We start from the raw sequence: 18399 nt of genomic DNA, 5'->3' as shown, positions 1-18399 counted from the left end.
GCCCAGCTCCCCGCGGCATTTAGTCTCTGCCAGCTTCGGCGGCTTCTCACTCGGCTCAGCCTGAACCTGGGACAGAGGGGCTGGCTGGGCTGATGGGGAGGTGGGGGGCTGAGTCAGAGAAGCCGCCTCCACCCTGTTGTGCCTGGGGAGGCAGAGAGTGGAAAGGCCTCCCAGTTCAGGAGCACGGAATCCTGCCCTCCAGGCTCAGAGGAAAAGGGTAAGACCTGTCACTCCAGACCTTGGCATCTCCATGCACAATTATAGGTGTCACTCAGCTTGGGCATGGCTGCAGCCTCTGTCTACATCCCTAAGATATCCTTGTATCTGTCCTCCCACCTCCAATGTCCCTTTGCAAGCCTGGGTCAGTAGCAGATCACACACACAATAAGCAGGACAGGGGTGTGTCCAAGGGCCAGTCGGGGTGGGTGGACAGACGGGGCTCACTCTTGGCAGGAAGCAAGGTGAGGGGTGGCAAGGTAACCGCGTTACTTGGATGTATGGAAAATCAGACAACTTTGAGGCCATCCCCTGCAAGAAGAGTGGTTGGAGGGGCAGGGGGTACGTGGGTGACTCGGATGGATGGACACAGACAGATGGGGGAGCGCCTCTACGGCGGGAAGCCTACAAGGCAGCTCGGGGTCAGTGGGTGGCTTGGAGGGATGACCAGACAGACACACGGATCTGCCTCCTCCCTCTGGGAAGGCCTCACTCACTCTGCGGGAACCGGGGAGGGTTGTCGTTGACGTCGGTGACCACGATGGTGACGGTTGTGGAGCCGGAGAGGCCGCCCAGCTGGCCCGCCATGTCTGTGGCCTGGATCACCACCTCGTAGCGCTCCTGGCTCTCGCGGTCAAGGTCAGGCACGGCCGTCCGGATCACGCCTGTGGATGAGGGAGGGTGAGGCCAGGGATGCCCCCCTGCCGGCTGCCAGCTGATACGGAGACCCCTCCCTAGGCAGAGGCCGGGCTCGTTCAAGTTCAGGAGGGGAGCGGCTGATGCAGAAGACATGGATATGGCCGCTGTGCAGGTGTGGGGCCCAGCAGCCATGACACACACACACACACACACACACACGCACACACACACACACGTGCTTCTACAGATATGCTCACAGATAACTCACAGATTCTATGCTACACACACACACACACACACACGTGCTTCTATAGATATGCTCACAGATAACGCACACAGATTCTATGCTACACACACACACACACACACACGTGCTTCTATAGATATGCTCACAGATAACTCACAGATTCTATGCTACACACACACACACGTGCTTCTATAGATATGCTCACAGATAACTCACAGATTCTATGCTACACACACACTCACACACACACTACTCTTTCACACATACACATACACACAACTATCAGATTCACACATACACACTTTAAAACACACCTTCCCACACACTCGTACACATACACACACATACTAACACACACTCTCAAACACACACACGCAACACAAAAGCAATAGAATATAGACTATTTGGTTTACTAAAAAGAGGCGTAGGGTCTAGAACCAGGCGCTGTGTGACCCCCTGGGCTACCGATCCCACTTTGGGGGCTTCGGTTTCCCCATGTGAGGGGGAACCTGCAATAATTCTCTGCATGAGCCTGGCCCGTGTCTGATTTGTCTCTGGGTCAGTGGCGCTCGGAGGCCCGGAGTGGCAGCTCGGTGAGTGTTTAACAAAATGAACTGGACTCACACCCACCCTCAAACACACTCACCTTGGAGTCACACTTACGTGCACACAAACACTGATATGTCTCACACACTTACGTACTACATATGTAACACACATGAGGTCACACGCACACGCATAGCTACTGCACACACTTATTCCCCCCCGCACACCCCTCCACGATTAAATCATCCCCCTGCCCTGGGGGTCCCAGCCCCTTCCTCTCAGGCCTGGCCCTAGATTCTCTGTCCAGGCACCAGCTAATCACTAATCAGACAATCCTTCAAGCTGTTAACGGAAGCAGGGGGAGAGGTGGCAGGAGTCGGGGTGGCCACAAGATTGATTCTGTGCAGGGGAAGCCTGGGCTTCTTGTCTCCCTGCCAGTGGGAGACCAGGGGGGAGGGGGAAGTGGATGAGCCATTCAGAGCCTCCCCCTCCTACCCCCCACCGCCCCGACCCACTCCAACCTGCGAGCACCAGTGGTGACAGGTGGTGCCCAGGGCCTGAGCGCCAGGTGGAGTCACGCACCAGCAGCCCCATGATGTGCCCCATAATACCCAACCTCTCCTGATGTCCCCAGACAGCCTCTAGATGCCAATAAAGGCAACGGAATGGGAGGAGAGGCTGGAGTGTGAGTGTGTGTGTGTGTGCGTATAGCTGGGGGAGCCAGGGGTGGGCACCTAGGGGGCGACCCTGCTTTTGAGGGATCCCATGGAGATAGGGAAAGTGTAGTCTGTCTAACCAGGGGTCATACAGACTCTCTATCAGAAGCCTTCAAGACTCCTCAGTAAGCTCTCTCTTGACCCCTCCTCAGCCGGGACTGGTCTTTCCAAGGGCAGGGGAGACTTGGAAGCAGACGAACTTGGGATAAATCCCAGATCTGCCGTTTGTTGACCATGTGATCTTGAGCAGATCCCTTCACCTCTCTGAACCTCAGTTTCCTTATCTGTAAAATGGGACAATCACAATACCTCCCTAAAGAACAAGATTCTCCAACTTGGTACCATGGACATTTGGGGCAGGATAATTCCATCCACTAGACGCTGGCAGCAGCACCCTCCCTGCCCAACCCTAGTTCCAGACACTGTCAAATGGTCCCTGGGGACAAGATCGGTTGAGAACCACTGGCTCAGAGTTTCATCTCATGAGGATTGCATGTGACAATAACAACAATAACTGACCCTGATGTGCATCTGAGTGAACTGCCTCATTTGATCTTCTCAACACCCCTGGGAGGAAGGTGCTTTGATTATACCCAGTTTACAGGTAAGGAGATGGAGGCACAGAGAGGTTAAGTACTGGCCCAAGGTCACACATGTAGAAAGCGCACAGTCAGGATTCCAGCAGGCACTCTGGGGCCAGAATCCATGCTGTGGACTGCTCTGCTGGACCACTGTAAGGACGGAGGGTCCCTGCCCAGCCTGCCTGGTATCGCCCCTCTCCTCCACCACCAGGTACAAGGGGAGAGCCCAGGCCTCTGACAGAGCAATGCTGTTTATGTGGTCCTGTCTCAGCTCATGAGACAGCCCCCGTGCTCGTCTCAGTCCTAATCAGGCAAGACATGCTTCCAATCACGCAGCAGGCCCCTTGTCCCTTCCCCCTGGTGCCGCACCTCAACACTGGGATTGTCAGAGGGATGCCCTTCTAGGGATGAGGATGGGGCCCAAGGCCTTGGCTGGTGTCTTAGCTGAGTGTTTGCAGTCCTGGACAGCGGGGGCTGTACTGGGAATGTGGGCCTGTCATGTCCTCTCCCCTGGAGGGCTGGAAGGAGAGAAAGAGCAGAAAGGGAAAAGAGAGGAGAGGAAGAAGGATGAAGGTGGCAGAGAGGGAAGGAGAGAGAGAGAAGAGACAGACAGACAGAGGGCAATCTAGTGAGCGTTAGAGGGGAAAGAGACAGAGAGGCACGCACTCAGAGGCAAAGAGGAAGGGAAAGGAGGGGAGGAGAGGGAAAGGGAGACCCACAGAGACAGAAAAAGAAAGAAAGAGGGGAGCAGTAAAGCCAGAGAGAAATACACACACGCAGGCGGAGGCAGTAAGACAGAGATCCACAGAGAGATAGAGACCTGGAGAGAAACAGAAAGAGAGAAAGAGGGGGAGAAAGCAAGACGAAGAACAGCAAGGGCAGCGTGAACAGAGCTTCTCAGGGACACCAGAGAGGCAGACGGACAGCAAGGGGTGGAGAAAGAGGGTGGGAGGGAGGAAGGAGAGGGGAGACAGATGGACTGACGGGGGAGTGATCACTGGGCCAGAGACGCGGTAGAGGGCTCCTGGTGTGAGCCAGGCAGAAAGGCAGGAGGGGTGCGGGCCAGTCGAACACTTACTACGTGCTAAGCTTTGTGCATGTCATTTACACCTAGGATCTCACTGATGCGGAGGCTGGTGATGGGATCGGGGCCGCTGTACATCTGTGAGCCTGTGGACCAGAAGCTCAGCGACCCTCACTCTGAGTGGGGCTCGGAGCAGGGGTCTGGCTGAGGTGTGCCCCTGTGGGTGAGGAGCCATGCTTATGTGGCCGGCCTCCTTGCTGCCTGTCACTTCCAGCTCCAGGGGAACTGGGGACATTGAAGTCTTCTTACCTGGAAACAGGTAAACAGTGTGTGATTAGATGCCATCTCTGGGCAACTAGGAGGTTGGTACCCTGAGGCCATGCTGCCTCTGGACCCTGTTCCTGGGGTCACACCCAGTGATAGGTTGCTATGGTGATAGCTCCTGACGAAGGGTGCCTGCTGGGATCCACATCCTTGGGTCATCCCCTCCCACACTGACTCTGGCCTTGGCCGTGTGTGCGACTTGCTTTGGCTAATGGGACGTTAGCAAGTGTGACAAAAGCAGAGGCTTGATCAGCCCTTGTGCACTGGGGCTCGTCCTCTTGGAACCCTGAGACCACTGTGCTGTGAAGAAGGCCAGGATGAAAGGCCATGTGGCAGGCCCAGCCATGCCAGCTGTCCTAGCTGACCTGCCAGCTGACTGTTGCCATGGGAGTGACCCCAGCAAAAGAATTGCCCATCCAACCCACAGAATTGTGACACATAATAAATCGGTGCTGTTTACGCCACTGTGTTTGGGGACGGTTTGTCATATAGCGGTAGATAGGTTAACAGAGAAATCGAGCTCCCTAGGCCGTCCCTCTTTGGGGCTCACTCACACAGCTGCGTTTCACTGCAGGGTCATCTGGCTGGAAGGTCCAAGATAGCCTCATGTACCTGCTGGGCGGTTGACCCTGGCTATTGGCCAGACCTCTCTCATCCTCCATTGAGCTGGGCTGGCTTCCTTATATGGTAGTCTCAGGCCCATGTTCCAGGAGAGAAGAGTGAAAACTGCAAGGTCTCTTAAGGCCTAATCTGAGAATTTGCAGAACATCACTTCTGCTACATTCTATTGGCCCAAAGCAAGTCATAAGGCAGCCCAGATTCAAAGGGCAGGGAAATAGACCCCTCCTCTCTCCAGCACAGTCACTTTACCAAGAGGCAGTTCAGGGATGGCAGGAACTGATGGCATATTTTGCTATCTACTCTGTTCCACTTCCCACTCCTGATGCTGGGAGAAGCATATTGGAGGCTGGTGCCCTCCTGGGGGGCCTGGGGGAAAATTCCCAAATCAGCTGATGAAGTTGTTCTTAAACCATCTGGCTCTGAAAATTCACTCACTGACCCATTTATTAGACCCTTACTGACGGCCTACTATGTGCCAGGGCTACACAGAGTCAGATAAGAGGCACTTCGGGATTTTGAAGGACTTTGGGGTCAGACAGGTATGGATTCAAGCCTTCCTTCCATCATTTATACGTTATCTGACCTCGGGTAAGTTCTTAACTCTCTCTCAGCCTCAGTTTCCTATTCTGTCAAATGGGGATACCCAGTTGGAAGGGCTGTTAAGAGGGTTTAATGAGACAAAGCTTCCAGCAGCAGGTCCCACATTTTGGAGATGCCTTGATGATTCCCCCTCCTCAAGTCCTGGGTTGAGGACCTCATAAATCAGTTCCACAAGGGCTGAGATTCATGCTGGTCTTGTCCATCCATCATCTTATCTTTAGGGTCCAGCATATAGTAGGTGTTCGATAAACATTTTGACTTATTGACCTACAACCATAGACCCTCTGCCCGCCTCTCGCAGCCTGGGTGTAGTTGTTTCTTTGTATTTGGCTTCTCTGTTGGAACAAAAGCACCATGAAGGCAAAAACCAGATCTAGTATATCACCCTGATCAGGATCTGGTACTTACAAAGGTTAGTTTCATTCCCTCCCAGGAAAAGCAAACATCTCTGGCTCAATTGAGAATTGTCAGCAGATATCTTGGAGTCTCTGAGAGAGAGAGGCTTTCTCTTCTTGCTGGGGTGGTGGTGAGCGGGGGCTGGTAATGAGAACCTGGCCCCGGCAACCCACAGCCTTGTCCTCAGCAGTCGCCCCAGTTCCAGCTGTTGTTCTCCCCGCCCCCGGGGAGAACAGCAAATGCTGCAGAAGGGGCCCTGGAGCCCAAGTGACGCCTCATTAGCCCGCAAATGCCATCCCTGTTTTCCCTGTTGGGGGTCTATGGGCAGGCCTGGCCTTTAAAACACACAAGTTAATTCTTCCTCTGGCACGAGCCTCGTGGCGCCCCGCCTTCTCCCCTCCCTCACACCTTCCTCACAGGCCCTGTTCCGGCTCTGCTCCCTGCTATCTGCACAGCGAGAACAGACTGTACCTCGCAGCAGCTGCTAAATATAGACCCGCATGAGCGGAATATTCCTGGCTGGGGAAATGGAGCTGGGGCTGCAAATGGCACCAGGGTGGCTCCTACCATGGGGCCGAAGGAAAGGGGAGGAAAAATCGGGTCCTTCCTGGGCAATGTCTACAAAGACCCTTCCAAACAGAGAAAGTTGAAGGACCCTAGAAACAAGGACCCTGTTTGTGTTTCTTCACTTACCTTGCCTGGTGCCCACTTTCTGGCTTCTTGAGAACTGTTTCTGCCCTCCCAGGCTCCACGGCCTCCCATCTGCCACCCTCCTCCCGACTCTCTGCAGTGGGGGATGTTCTTTCTTAGAACCTGGCCATCCTTCTCACTCTGGAGTCTGATGCTTCATCTGCCCACCCCTGCCACCTCCCAGACTCAGTCCTGGCCCTTCCCTTATTTCTGTGTTCTGTCTTTTCCTCCCCACCTTAAAGCTGATCAACTCTAAGGACTTCACCTCCTCAGGTTGAATGGACGAAGGCTTCTTCATCATCATCATCATCATCACCATCATCATCATCCCCATCATCCCCCTGGTTTACGTTTATGTACCACGTATTGCACTGAGCATGTCAGTATCTCTCCTAGATACGAAGTGGCTCACACCCTCACTTCATTCAGGACTCAGTTCCAACATCACCTCCCCGGAAAGGCCTGTCCTGATTTCTTTGTCTAAGTCCACTCTCTTACCCTGTTTATGTGTTTTCCTAGCACTCATTGCTACTCCACATTATGTTGTATGTTTATGTGCTTATTTTCTGTATTTCCTACTTAAATAAAAGCTCCATGAGGGTAGGGTGTTGGGTTTCCCTGCTGCTGCCTTCCTAGAGCCTAGAGCAGAGCTGGGCATGTACAGGACTCAATAAAGAGTTGCTGAATGAATGAATGAACTCTCCCACTGGATCCTCACGACAATCATGTGACATGAGTATTATTACCTCTGTTGTGTACATGGGGAAACCAAAGCTTAAAGAGCCTCAACCATTCTTGGAGCTTTAGGCCCATATTTCAGACGGCCCATCCTAGATGTTTCTTTCCTCCTCTTCTCTCATCTTAAAGCCAATATAGTTAAAATTGAATTAATTAGCTCTATATCAGATCCTGGAACACATTCAGTAATTCCTCTGTCCCTAGACAGTTTTCTTAATCCACGTTCCTCCTTCTGTTTCTGTAGGTGGTGCCCCTTCCCATCCTAGGTTCCAAAGTTAGGAACCCCCAGATTCCTCCCCGAATATAGTCCCGTACATGCATCCAGGCCTCCAAGGTTTGCCCTTTGCAGAATCTCATTGTCATCCCTCACTCTCCCTCCTCAGTATCTCAACTAACCCTCTCCACCAATCCCGTATCATCTCTGGCTCCCTAACTAGATGCAGCAGGTTAAGGAGTCTGGGTGGGTGCTGAGAAAGGGCGCAGGCTTTGGCTTCTGTCTTTCGGGGCTCTCTGCTGGGCACTCCAGGCTCCTGGGTCTCCCTGAATTCAGTTCCTGCCTCTGAGCCATGCTATACAGTGGCAGCCCGAGGGATCTTGTTAAAATGAAAACCTGAGCATGTCACTTCCCTGCTTAAAGGTCATCAATGAATCCACAGTGTTGGTGAGGGGGAAGGGAAACAGGCTCTCTCGTAATCGGGTCTTCAGGAGTGTAATCTGGTACATTTCCTCATCATCTATCCAGATTCCAAACGCACTATGCTCTTTGACCCAGCTTTTCCACTTCCTGAAAATTATCCTGCAGATACATTCACACAAGCACAAAATGATCTATGTATGAGGTTATGCACTGTAACACTGTTCGTCGTAGAAAAAGATTGGAAACAGCGTAAGTGTCCATCAATAGGGGACTGGCGAAATAAATTTTAGTGTATCCACAACAGCTGTTAAATAAAAGAATGATGAAGCTCTTTATGTACCGATATGGAATAATCTGCAAGATGTATTGTTAAGCGAAAAAGGCAAGCAGTGTGTATAGTGTGTGTTTATAGCTACCATTTGTGTAAAAAAAAAAACCAAATACATGTACCTATTTTCTTGTACATGCATAGAATAGCTCTGGAAAGATACACAAGAAAATTACATTGGTTGCCTTGGGGATACAGACTGGGTGGCTGGGGGACTAGAGGGGGTGAAGAATTTCCACTAAATACAAATTTGGACTTTTTGAATTTTGAACCTTGAAATGTATTATCTATTTTTTTTTTAAAAAAAACCTCAATACTTTTCAAGTGAATGAGTTCAAGGTCTCATAGGATATATATACCAAGTGGCTACCTTTGGGGCTGCAATTACTGGGGATGAGGGTGGGAAGCCCTTTCTTCCTTCCTTCCTTTGTCTCTTTTAAAAAACGTTTCTTTAATGTTTGAATGTTTTCTAAAACGTATTAGTTTCACAAGGAGAAAAAAATAATGCGGATATTATGTGTAAGAGAATGCAATTATAGACTGGAATCCTCAACCTCTCCGCCTAAACAAAACAAACACACACAAAAACCCCAAACCCAAATGCATCAAACACCCTCCCACCCCACCACTCTTAGAATAAAATCCAAGTGCTTCAGCCCGCCTTACACGGGGCAGTCAGGCCCCTGCCAGCCTCTCTACATTACCCCTCAACAAGCCTCTTCTCCAGTCCTGAGTTGCTTAAAATTCCCCTCATGCCTCAGGCTGTTCTCCTCCTCCCAGTTTTGCGTACACCATGCCCTCTGCCTGGAATGCCCTTCTCTGAATCTTGGTCTGGCCAACACTTTCTTATCCTTTGGAGATTGCTGCTCCCACCTCCAAGAAACTTGCCTCCTGATTGCCCACACGGATGCCTGTCCCCCTGCCCCCACTGAACTGTGAGCCCCATGAAGGCATTTGATGAACCTTGTGTGGTGTCTGATGTCTCATCCCCTGCCTTCTCCAGTCCCTGGGACAGTGAGAGCACTGCCCTTGTCACCGGCAGCCGCTCCCAGCTGTGGGACCTTGAGTGAACCACTTCATCTCTCTGAGCCTCAGCCTCCTGCCTCTGTTCTCCCTGCCACTCTCACGAGGCCCTCAGAGATGTACTCAGGTTCTAGCCCCAGAGTGAGTGACGTGGGGGACGGTGCGTGGGAGTGCTGCACCATTGCTTGGTGATGGCGGGGAGGGCAAGGAAGTCAAGAAGCCATCCTTTTCTAACCGTCTCGGCCTCGGTCTTCCCATCAGATCCTTAACAACTGGCACCTGAACAGCTTTCACAACTGCCGAAAAGGTGCCTTTCACCGGCCGACGGCCGTCCCCCCTTACCCCCGGCCCCCAGCGACACTTATGACCATGACCGACCCCGTCTGGGCTGCGGACACGCCTGCCTCAGTTTAGCTCCAACGGCAAGAGGGGCCACTGAGTTCAGACCTCCGAAGTCCTTTCAGGGGGCCCATAGTGATAGCCTCCTGCCTTTTGGTTTCCTCACCAGTCTTGCAGGCGCCCCCCACTCTATTTTTTTTTCTGCTCCTCGGTCCTTCTCTCTTCCTGCCTGGTCGCCCTCCCTCTCCGCGACCCTGGGGTCTCCTGGAGCCAAAAAGATGCCTCGGTATCCTCTGTCCTCACCTCAGCACTGTTGGCTGGAACGCTGAGATACTTCCGCCCGCCCCCTCCGGCACCGCCCCTTTCGCCACGCCTCTGGTTTCGCCCCGGCTCCGCCCCTTTGGCCTGGCCCCGCCCCTCACCGGTCTTGGGGTCCACGGTGAAGTGGCGCTCGCCATCCAGCACGCTGTACACCAGTCGAGCGCTGCTGCCGTACGTGGGGTCATCCGCATCCGAGGCCATCACCTGCATCACCGACGTGCCTGGGCCCGGGGGACCAAGCGAGACAAGGGTCAGCTGGGGCCGCTGTGCTCGTCCTCCCCATGGCTCCCCACTCCCAGAGAAACTGGGAAAGGAGACCTAGGCCGGAGGTCACTGAAGACAATCCCCTCACAGTCCTCATCCCCACATGAAGCCCCAACCCGCTTCCAGACCTGGGGCCTTCCCAGTGGCACAAGCATGACCATGGAGTCAGATCTGGATTCAAATCTCCCTTCGGTGGTTCCCAGCTGTAAAACTCTGGCAAGTGAAGACAGCCTCCTTGCATCTCAGTTTCCTCACCAGCAAAATGGGGACAGTCCTAGTCCTTGGTTCATGAGGGAACACCTTTTAATCTCCCAGTGCAGAACTCAGAGCAGTATCTCAGTGGGTGGTGGAAATGGTTATTTTCACCAATTAAGGTCATCACAGAGTTAGAGCTAACACTGGAAACCAGGCACTTTACTCCCAAAGCAGGGGTCCTTCTACCCATCCCAGCCCCTCCTGATTTCTCAAGGGAATTCTGCCTCCTTCCTCCCACATCCTAATCCCCCCACCCCCCGATCCCGCCATGGGGATGTGTGGGCATCCCAGAAGGACAACCAAGTTCATTGGGGCTCAGGGGCCAGTGTCTCTTGGGCCCCAGGCAGAAGAGCAGCGGCCAGCTTTCCCTTTGGAAGTAGCTGGCTGTGGGTCCTGGTGCCCTCCTCGCCCCTCCTCCCGGGTGCCCAGACAGTTCCCGCCCCCGACACACACACTTCTCCTCATGCTCTGCACGTAGGCTGCTGGGGAGAGTATAAATTGGATAAAAGTCCATCAAACAGCGGCAATTAAGTTATTGATTTTCGACGCTGCCTCATTAAACTGGGAGCTCCTCTCGGCCTGTCCCAGAGATGGCTCTAATTTGACATCATGTTCAATTTGACAAAAGCAGGGCTTGGGATGTGAGGCTGGACAGGGTGGGGGTGATGGAAGGGGTGGGGGCGGGGGTGAATGGAAGGATGGGCAAAGCTGTGTGGTCCATCCAAACCTTTCCAGATAGGAGGGTGTGAGATGCAAGACCCAAGAGGGAGTCTTGGGGGCTCAGGATAGGATCCAAGGGGGATGAGACTCAGACCTCACCTCAAGGAGATGCCCTCTTCTGGGTGCCCTGATGGTGAGGGGACGGGGCCCAGGCCTCCTGAGGTTCTGGGTAGGGCCCTCCTGGTGGGTTGGGCTCTCTGGGCCAGCGGGGCGGCACGCTGGGGGGTGACGCCAGTCCACTGCCTGGCTAATGAGTGGGGCTCTGCAAGTGCTACTGCAGCAATTCTGCTAAGCCCAGCCGGCCACCCACCTCTCCCGCCTCCAGCCCTCGATCACTCCAGACAGACACATGTATTTATTTTTCACTCTTTTGCATTTCTCATTTCCCTCTCCGTGTCCCCCCCGCCCCAGCCTCCTAAACCGGCCCTGCAATGCGCCTCTCTCTTTGGAGGCTCCGGCCCCCTATCAACCATGTCAGAGTTGCCTGCAGAAGCTGGGGAAGAGGCTTGGGCAAGCCCCCTCCTTCCTGATGCTTGGTACTCAGGGGTCTCCTATTCAGGGCAAGGGCATGATCCTAGGCGCCTCCTCTTAAACAGAGAGAGGAGAAAGAAATAAACCCTATTGAGCACTCCCTACATGCTTAGCTTCACCAGCCACTTAAATCCATCACCTCTAATTCTCACAGCATCTCTGAGAGGCAGAGTGGGCCCCTCTAAATTACAGGTGAGGAAAGGGGTCAAACAGGGGAAAAGACTCGACTGAGGGCACAGACTGAGGAAGTGGTGGGATTTGAACCCAGGACTCTCTAAGGCCAAAGTCCTCTGGGAGCCAGAGTCAGCACACACACACACAGTGACTCTGGATGGTGGCCTGGTGTACTGAATCACAATCAGTGACTCTGCCGCTTATTAGAAGTGTGGCCTTGGGCCTGTCATGAACCCCATTTTTGCCTCAATTTCCTCATTTGTGAAATGAGGGTGAGAGTACCACCAAACTCCTGGGATTGGTTTCAGAATTCAAATAGGTTTCTGTATGCAGCACCGAGGACAGTGCCCATCCCACACTAAGAACTCGATAAACGCAGGTTGCTGTCCTCTCAGCAGACGCTGCATGCCCGTATACAACGGCACAATCAAGCCTCCCTCACGGACAAACTGAAATGAGAGACGATACATAAAGCATCGGGCTCACGGTGGGTGCTCAATAACTAGTAGCTGCTGTAACAGTTATGAGAGAGGGTCTCCCTGTCACTCTCCTCTGCATGTTCCCCTCTCCCCCTGGGCAAGGCACAGTGCTAGGCTGAGTGACTCCCCAGGGACAAGGATGAGCTCTCTCTCTCTATCCCTGGCTGCATCCCTGGGACACCCGCGGGGATGATGGAATCATTTCCCCGATCTGGGTTTCTTTATTGCAGCCGTTACAGTTAATGCCGACACGTGGGGATGGCAAAGGGTCAGTGATTCACCACTGATTCCCCAAGGCCCCACACGCCCTCCCACCTTCTTCACAAGTCAGGAGCTCCCCAGAATCCGCAGACAAAAGGGTGCCAGGCTTGTGGCCGCTGTAGGACCACCTTGTGCCGTGCCCCTATGTTCAGCAGTTTGCATTTTGCAACGCGCCATCACGGCCATTCTCTTCTTCAGTCCTCACACCAAGTCTCTGATGTAGATGCAGGGGACATGCTGGCACGTGTTTAACCATTGGCTCTGGGGGATGGAGGGGTAGGGAGGAATTCCCTGCTTTGTAGTGTTTGCTGATTTCTACGGTGTAAATACTCTCACCATGGCCAATTTCAAGCTATGAATGTGGTATCAAGTGGTTCATAAAACTCCTGAAAATCAATACTTGGCTCTCATGAGCTGATACGAGCCGACTCCAGAGCAATCCTGCATCAATTCCATTTTACAGATGAGGAAACTGCTACACACAGTGAAGGGTGACAATGTAAATTAATAATGAAACCCATTACTATATACCCTTATTCAATGATAATGATCGATTAGGTTTATTAAATAACTTCTTTGTGATACATGCTATAATAAGCCCTTTATGTATAGTATCTCATGGAATTCATATAATAGAGCCTTGAAGTAAGCTCTATTAAGATTTCCACTTTGCAGACGAGGAAACGGAGGCTGAGTGATGTTTAGTAATGAACCCCTTTTGCCTCAATTTCATCATTTGTGACATGGGGGTAATATTACTACCAAGCTCTCAGGATCGCTGTGAGAACTCAAATAGATTTCCTTGTTCAGCAGCAAGGACAGCCCCTGGCTAAATTCATCCGGCAAGGAAATAGGAGAGGCGGGATTCAAACCCAGGTCGATCTGATGTCAAAACACACATGTACCTTGCCTTATAAGGCTGTAGGAGAGGGGATCAGTAGGAGAAGTAGATAGGCAAATGAGAGAAGAGTCAAAGAAAGGAGAGCAAGGGAAGAGCAGAGGAACAGCAAGGAACTGGGCTCAGGATTCTCGCTCTCTGGCAGCTGGTTCAAGCCCAGACTTCCAGAAGCAGGGATGGGATTGGCTAGAATGAGCCATTTGCTGTCCATGGTGCTGCCACCCAGTCCTGCTACGCGGGATCAAGGGCCTAATTCCAGGCTGGCATAGGAAGGGTTGCCCAAAGGATTCTCGGGTAAACAGTAACTCAGAGCCCAGGGCTCCACGTGGAATGTTGGCTATGAAAAGGCTCGTCCTTGGAGAGCACAGAAACCAGTGGTTCTCAACCTGGTTGCACATTAGAATCTCTTAGGAGCTTTAAAGTAAAACTGATGCTAAGCCCCCATCCCAGACCAATTTAATAGAGCTCTCTTGGGGTGGAGCACAGGCAAGGGGATTTTAAAAGCTCCTGCAGTGATTCTAAAGTGCATTCCAGACTGAGAACTGATGCCCCAGCCTTTGATTGAACTGACGAGCAAACTGAGTCACAGAGAGGCTCAATGACTTTCCCAAGATTAGGTTATTAGTAAGTGGCAGGAAAAGATTCAAACCCACAACACTGTAGCCAGCATGTCACCCTCCTGGACTCACTGTGCCTGTACTGAGACCGGCACCCAGAAGGAAGCAGCAAGGATGACACAAGCCACCGAATCAGCATGAGAAGTTGGACACTCCTACAAAGAGATGCCCCTCACAACTTCATGGAGACTGGGTGGACTTTGGCATCAGAGAGTCCTGGGTTCAAATCCCACCACTCCCTCACTCTGTGCCCTCAATCAAGTCTTTCCCCGTTTGACCTGTTTCCTCACTGGTACTTTAGAGGGGCCCACTCTGCCTCTCAGAGGTGCTATGGGAATTAGAGATGATGGATTTAAGTGCCTGGTGAAGCCAGGCATGTAGTAGGTGCTCAATAAGAGTTTATTCCTTTCTCCTCTCTCTGTATGGTCAGAAGATCTCTAGGTCTGTGTCCTTGGCCCTGCGCAGGAGACCCGTGGGTACCAGTATCAGGAAGGAGGGGGCTTGCCCACTCCTCATTTCTAGTTTATCTGTTTTCTGACATGGTTTAAGAACTGGAATCCATGCTCTGGCTCCCAGGCCAGAATTCTTTCCCTTCTTGTCCCTTTAACCCTTGCTGTCTGTGAAATCCAACAGAAGCCCAAAATTGGGCCCCAGGACCTCCAGCTGCTCAGGGAGAAGGTGATGTCATGTGGAGTGGACGTCAGGGATTGAAGACAAATTCTCATTCCAGCCCTCTCCTTGGCTCTCTGTGTGGCGGTGGGAAAACTACTCGGCCTGACTGGCCCTCAGTTCCCCTTCCGTAAAATGGAAACAACACTTTACCCTTCCTGTCTCCTGGGTGAGGGATACCCCTTAATAAGATGAAGGAGATGAAACGCTCTGGAAAAGAACAGAGTCCTCAACTAAGGTGATCAAGTGTCATGATTATGAAGATGTTTGTAATTATTATCATCCTGCCTCTTCCCTACCTCCCCTTGCCTCCCTGCTGGGCCTGGGGAAACCCTTGGCTCCCATTACCTTCTCAAACATTTATGAAACATAAGTCCCACCCCCTGCTGCTGCCGGAACTGTATGGAATGCTTTCTATTAAAAATTAAAAACCACTTGTCAAGTCCCTGGGAGCATTCAGATTACACAGGAAACAAGCCCCTTCTCAAACTCCCCCCCTCACCATGCCCCTCCCAACTCCCTCTTTGCTCATCACTTACAATGCCAGCTTACTGGACTGGCCTCAACCGCACTTCCGGCTGCCCACCCAAGGCAGCCTAATGTAGATGAATGATACACAGGAGATTCAGGAAAGTGGCTGCATGGGAAGGGGAGGTCGGAGGATAGAGGGGGAGGAGGCAGGTCCACAGACAAGTGACAGAGAAGGAGGCATAGAGAGATGGAGCAAGAAAATGGGTCAGAGACAGAGAAACAAGGGACAGAGAGACAGAGATGCAGAGAGATGGACAGAGAGAAAGTGAGAAAAACAGAGGTACCCAGACACATAGGGAGAAATTAGGATAGAGACAGAGAGATGAGGGTAAGAGAGGCAGAGATATAGAGAGAGACAAAGAGAGAGAGAGAGTGGGACAGAAAGAGGTAGCCACGGACTCACCCAGGCAGGCAACACTTGAGTGTGTGTGGATCTCATCTGTCCCCCTGAGAGAAGGGACTCCCCTACTATCCCTAACTGAGTCCCATAGGCTCTTCTATCCTCTCCACATTTAAACGGGACCCTCTGTGGAGTAGTCCGGTCACCTTGTTTGTTTGGGACAGCAACATTCTAAGTTTCTGCAGTAGCGTCCCTCTGCCAGTTGCAGAAAGCAAACAGTTTTGGCTTATAATTCAGTTCCATTCAGTCACCCAATATCTACGGAGCACCTACTATGGGCTAGGCCCTTGAGGGCAGGACGGTAGATTTGTCACCTTTGTACCCACTGCCACGCAGGCACAGGGCCTAGCATAGCGAGGGTGCTCGTGTTCGCTGAGTGATTTGTTGATGGAAAAGACAAAGAAAGCTATGGGGCCGACTCCTGAGGGCCAGGGCCTCTGTTCTTCTCTGACACCTCTCTCCACCAGAAACCTCCTGTCCCACTTCTCCCCATCCTGGGTGGTGAGAGCCAGTGCCGTTGCTAGGCAAGGAGATATTGCACATATAGATCTTCCTGGACTTTAATTAAAAACATCTTTAGAAGTTGTCTCTGCAGAGGCCAGCGATTGATTCCTGGCTTGGGCCTGAGGGCTGTCGAGCCACACTCTCTCCAGCTGCAGATGGGACAATTGGAGGCTCCCAGCCAGCCACTGCCCTCCCCGAATGAGACCCCTGGGGAGCACACTGCCTCCTGCCCTCCTCCTTTCCTCTCTGCCGCCCTCCTCCCAAGCATGGGACCTGGGAATCAGATAGTGTGCCTCCCGATTTTATTTCCCCTCCTCTCTTGAGCCTCAGTTTCCTCATCTGTAAAATGGGGGTATCAACACTTAACCCAAGAGAGTTCCTGGGAGGATGAAATGAGATTAGGGATGTGAAGGTGTTTTGCAAGCTGTAAAGTCCTGTGCACACTAAAGAGATGGTTGTGACTGTTTCCCATGTACACAGAGCCAAGTAGTTTAGGTTCTGATTCCAGGTTCTGGGTCTGGTTCTGGCTCCAGCTCTTAGTATGGAACCTCAGGCAAGTTACTTTATCTCTCTCTGCATTTTTCTCCTCATTGGTAAAATGAGGATAGAAATACCTGCCCTGCTTATTCCCCAGGACAGTGAGAATAAACGGAAATAGCTTTGTGAAAGCAGTGTTGGCCGATAGCTATTATTTAGTGAATGTCCCAAGAAGTGCAGACTGCACTACGAAAGTCTTTTTTCCATCTATTAAAGATGCTGCTCACAGAAGGGATTGGAATTCATGGGAAAGCAGCTGTGGCAGGGCCCCTGCCCGTTTCGACAGTCTGTTGAGCCCCAATCCCATGGGCCAGTAATGCCCATCCTATGGTATATGTACCACCACATACACGTTCTCCTTCACCACATTCTCCTTCCTTTGCTCCCAGCAGACATCACTAATCGACTGTGGCATTCTTTTCTGCTGAGCCCAAATGAGACCTCAGACTCCTCAACACAGCCCTACAGTCACTACCAGTCGATCAGAGTTGGCACCACAGATGAAACTGATCTGCTACCCCTTTGAGGTCAGTGGCAGTATCTTGCTTATCTTTGTATCCCCACATACCTAGCAGTGACACGTACAGGAAAAAAAAGAAAAAGTGACATGTACACAGTAGGAGCTATTATGTATTTACTGAATTAAACCAACTGCTTATTTTTCTATCCCCTTGGGGCTATATATATATATATATATATATATATATATATATATATAAAGTAGGTGCTAATAAGTGTTTGCTTAGTTGGGTGACTCATCTTTGCAACCCCTCCAGAGCCAAGTACACTGGAGGCCTTGTAATATAATGGGTGCTAATAAACATTTGTGGATTTAATTCAATTACTTATCTTTATATCCCCTGCAGTGCCCAGAATAAAGCAGTGGCTAACAGATGTGTGCTGGATTGAACTTCTCATTTTTGTATCCTCAACAGTGCCAAGTATTCTGTCTTATACATAGTTGGCATTAATAAGTAGGTGGAGTTGAACCGGGCACAGGAGCTCTGTGAAATTCTCTTGTGGTCCACTGGTCGGGTTGTGACAGCCTAGGGAAGGGGTCTAGCCCCCCAACATCAAGAGATTATCTAGTCTAACTCTTCTCTACCAAAACTCACTCCCTTGTTGATTTCACCCAGTCTCAAACTTTAAATTCTCTCTCTCTGCTGATGACTTCCAGAGTTGTAACTCCAGCCCTGAACTTGCTCCTGACCTCCAGACTCAGAGATCCAACTGTCCCCTTGAGAACTCCACGTGGATTTCCAGTAGACATCTCAATCTTAACGTGTCCAGTAATGAATTCTTAATTTTGTGCTGCAAACTTGCTCTTCCTGGATCATTCCCCATCTCAGCAATAGCATCTCTATCCATCTAGTTGCTCAGGTCAAAAACCTCAGCATCATCCTTGTCTTCTCTCTCTCTCACTTCCCACATCCAATCCCTCACCAACCCTGTCGGTTCTACCTTCAGCATACATCCAGGATCCAAGTCACCATCACCTCTTGCCCCCAAGACTGCAATTGTCTCCTCGTTGATCTCCCTCTTCTATCCTTGACCCCTACAGTCTATTTTCAAC

The 18399-nt window shown here is 51.6% G+C and overlaps 1 protein-coding gene across 2 annotated transcripts in view; it reads right to left on the bottom strand.

Annotated features, from left to right (window-relative positions):
• Window positions 1–18399, bottom strand: part of CDH22 (cadherin 22) — a 132122-nt gene that overhangs the window by 43204 nt on the left and 70519 nt on the right. For both annotated transcript variants that reach the window (XM_049698851.1, XM_033433841.2), the window contains exons 4-5: window positions 10088–10207; window positions 714–881 (exon numbers count right to left, since the gene is read on the bottom strand). In XM_049698851.1, coding sequence (XP_049554808.1) covers window positions 714–881; window positions 10088–10207 — 288 coding nt within the window. The remainder of the gene's footprint in view (window positions 1–713; window positions 882–10087; window positions 10208–18399) is intronic.

This window comes from Orcinus orca, chromosome 16 (assembly GCF_937001465.1).
Source record: "Orcinus orca chromosome 16, mOrcOrc1.1, whole genome shotgun sequence".
Lineage (NCBI taxonomy): Eukaryota > Metazoa > Chordata > Mammalia > Artiodactyla > Delphinidae > Orcinus > Orcinus orca.
The sequence above is the reverse complement of the archived record's forward strand: the minus strand, read 5'-3'. Positions and strand labels throughout refer to the sequence as shown.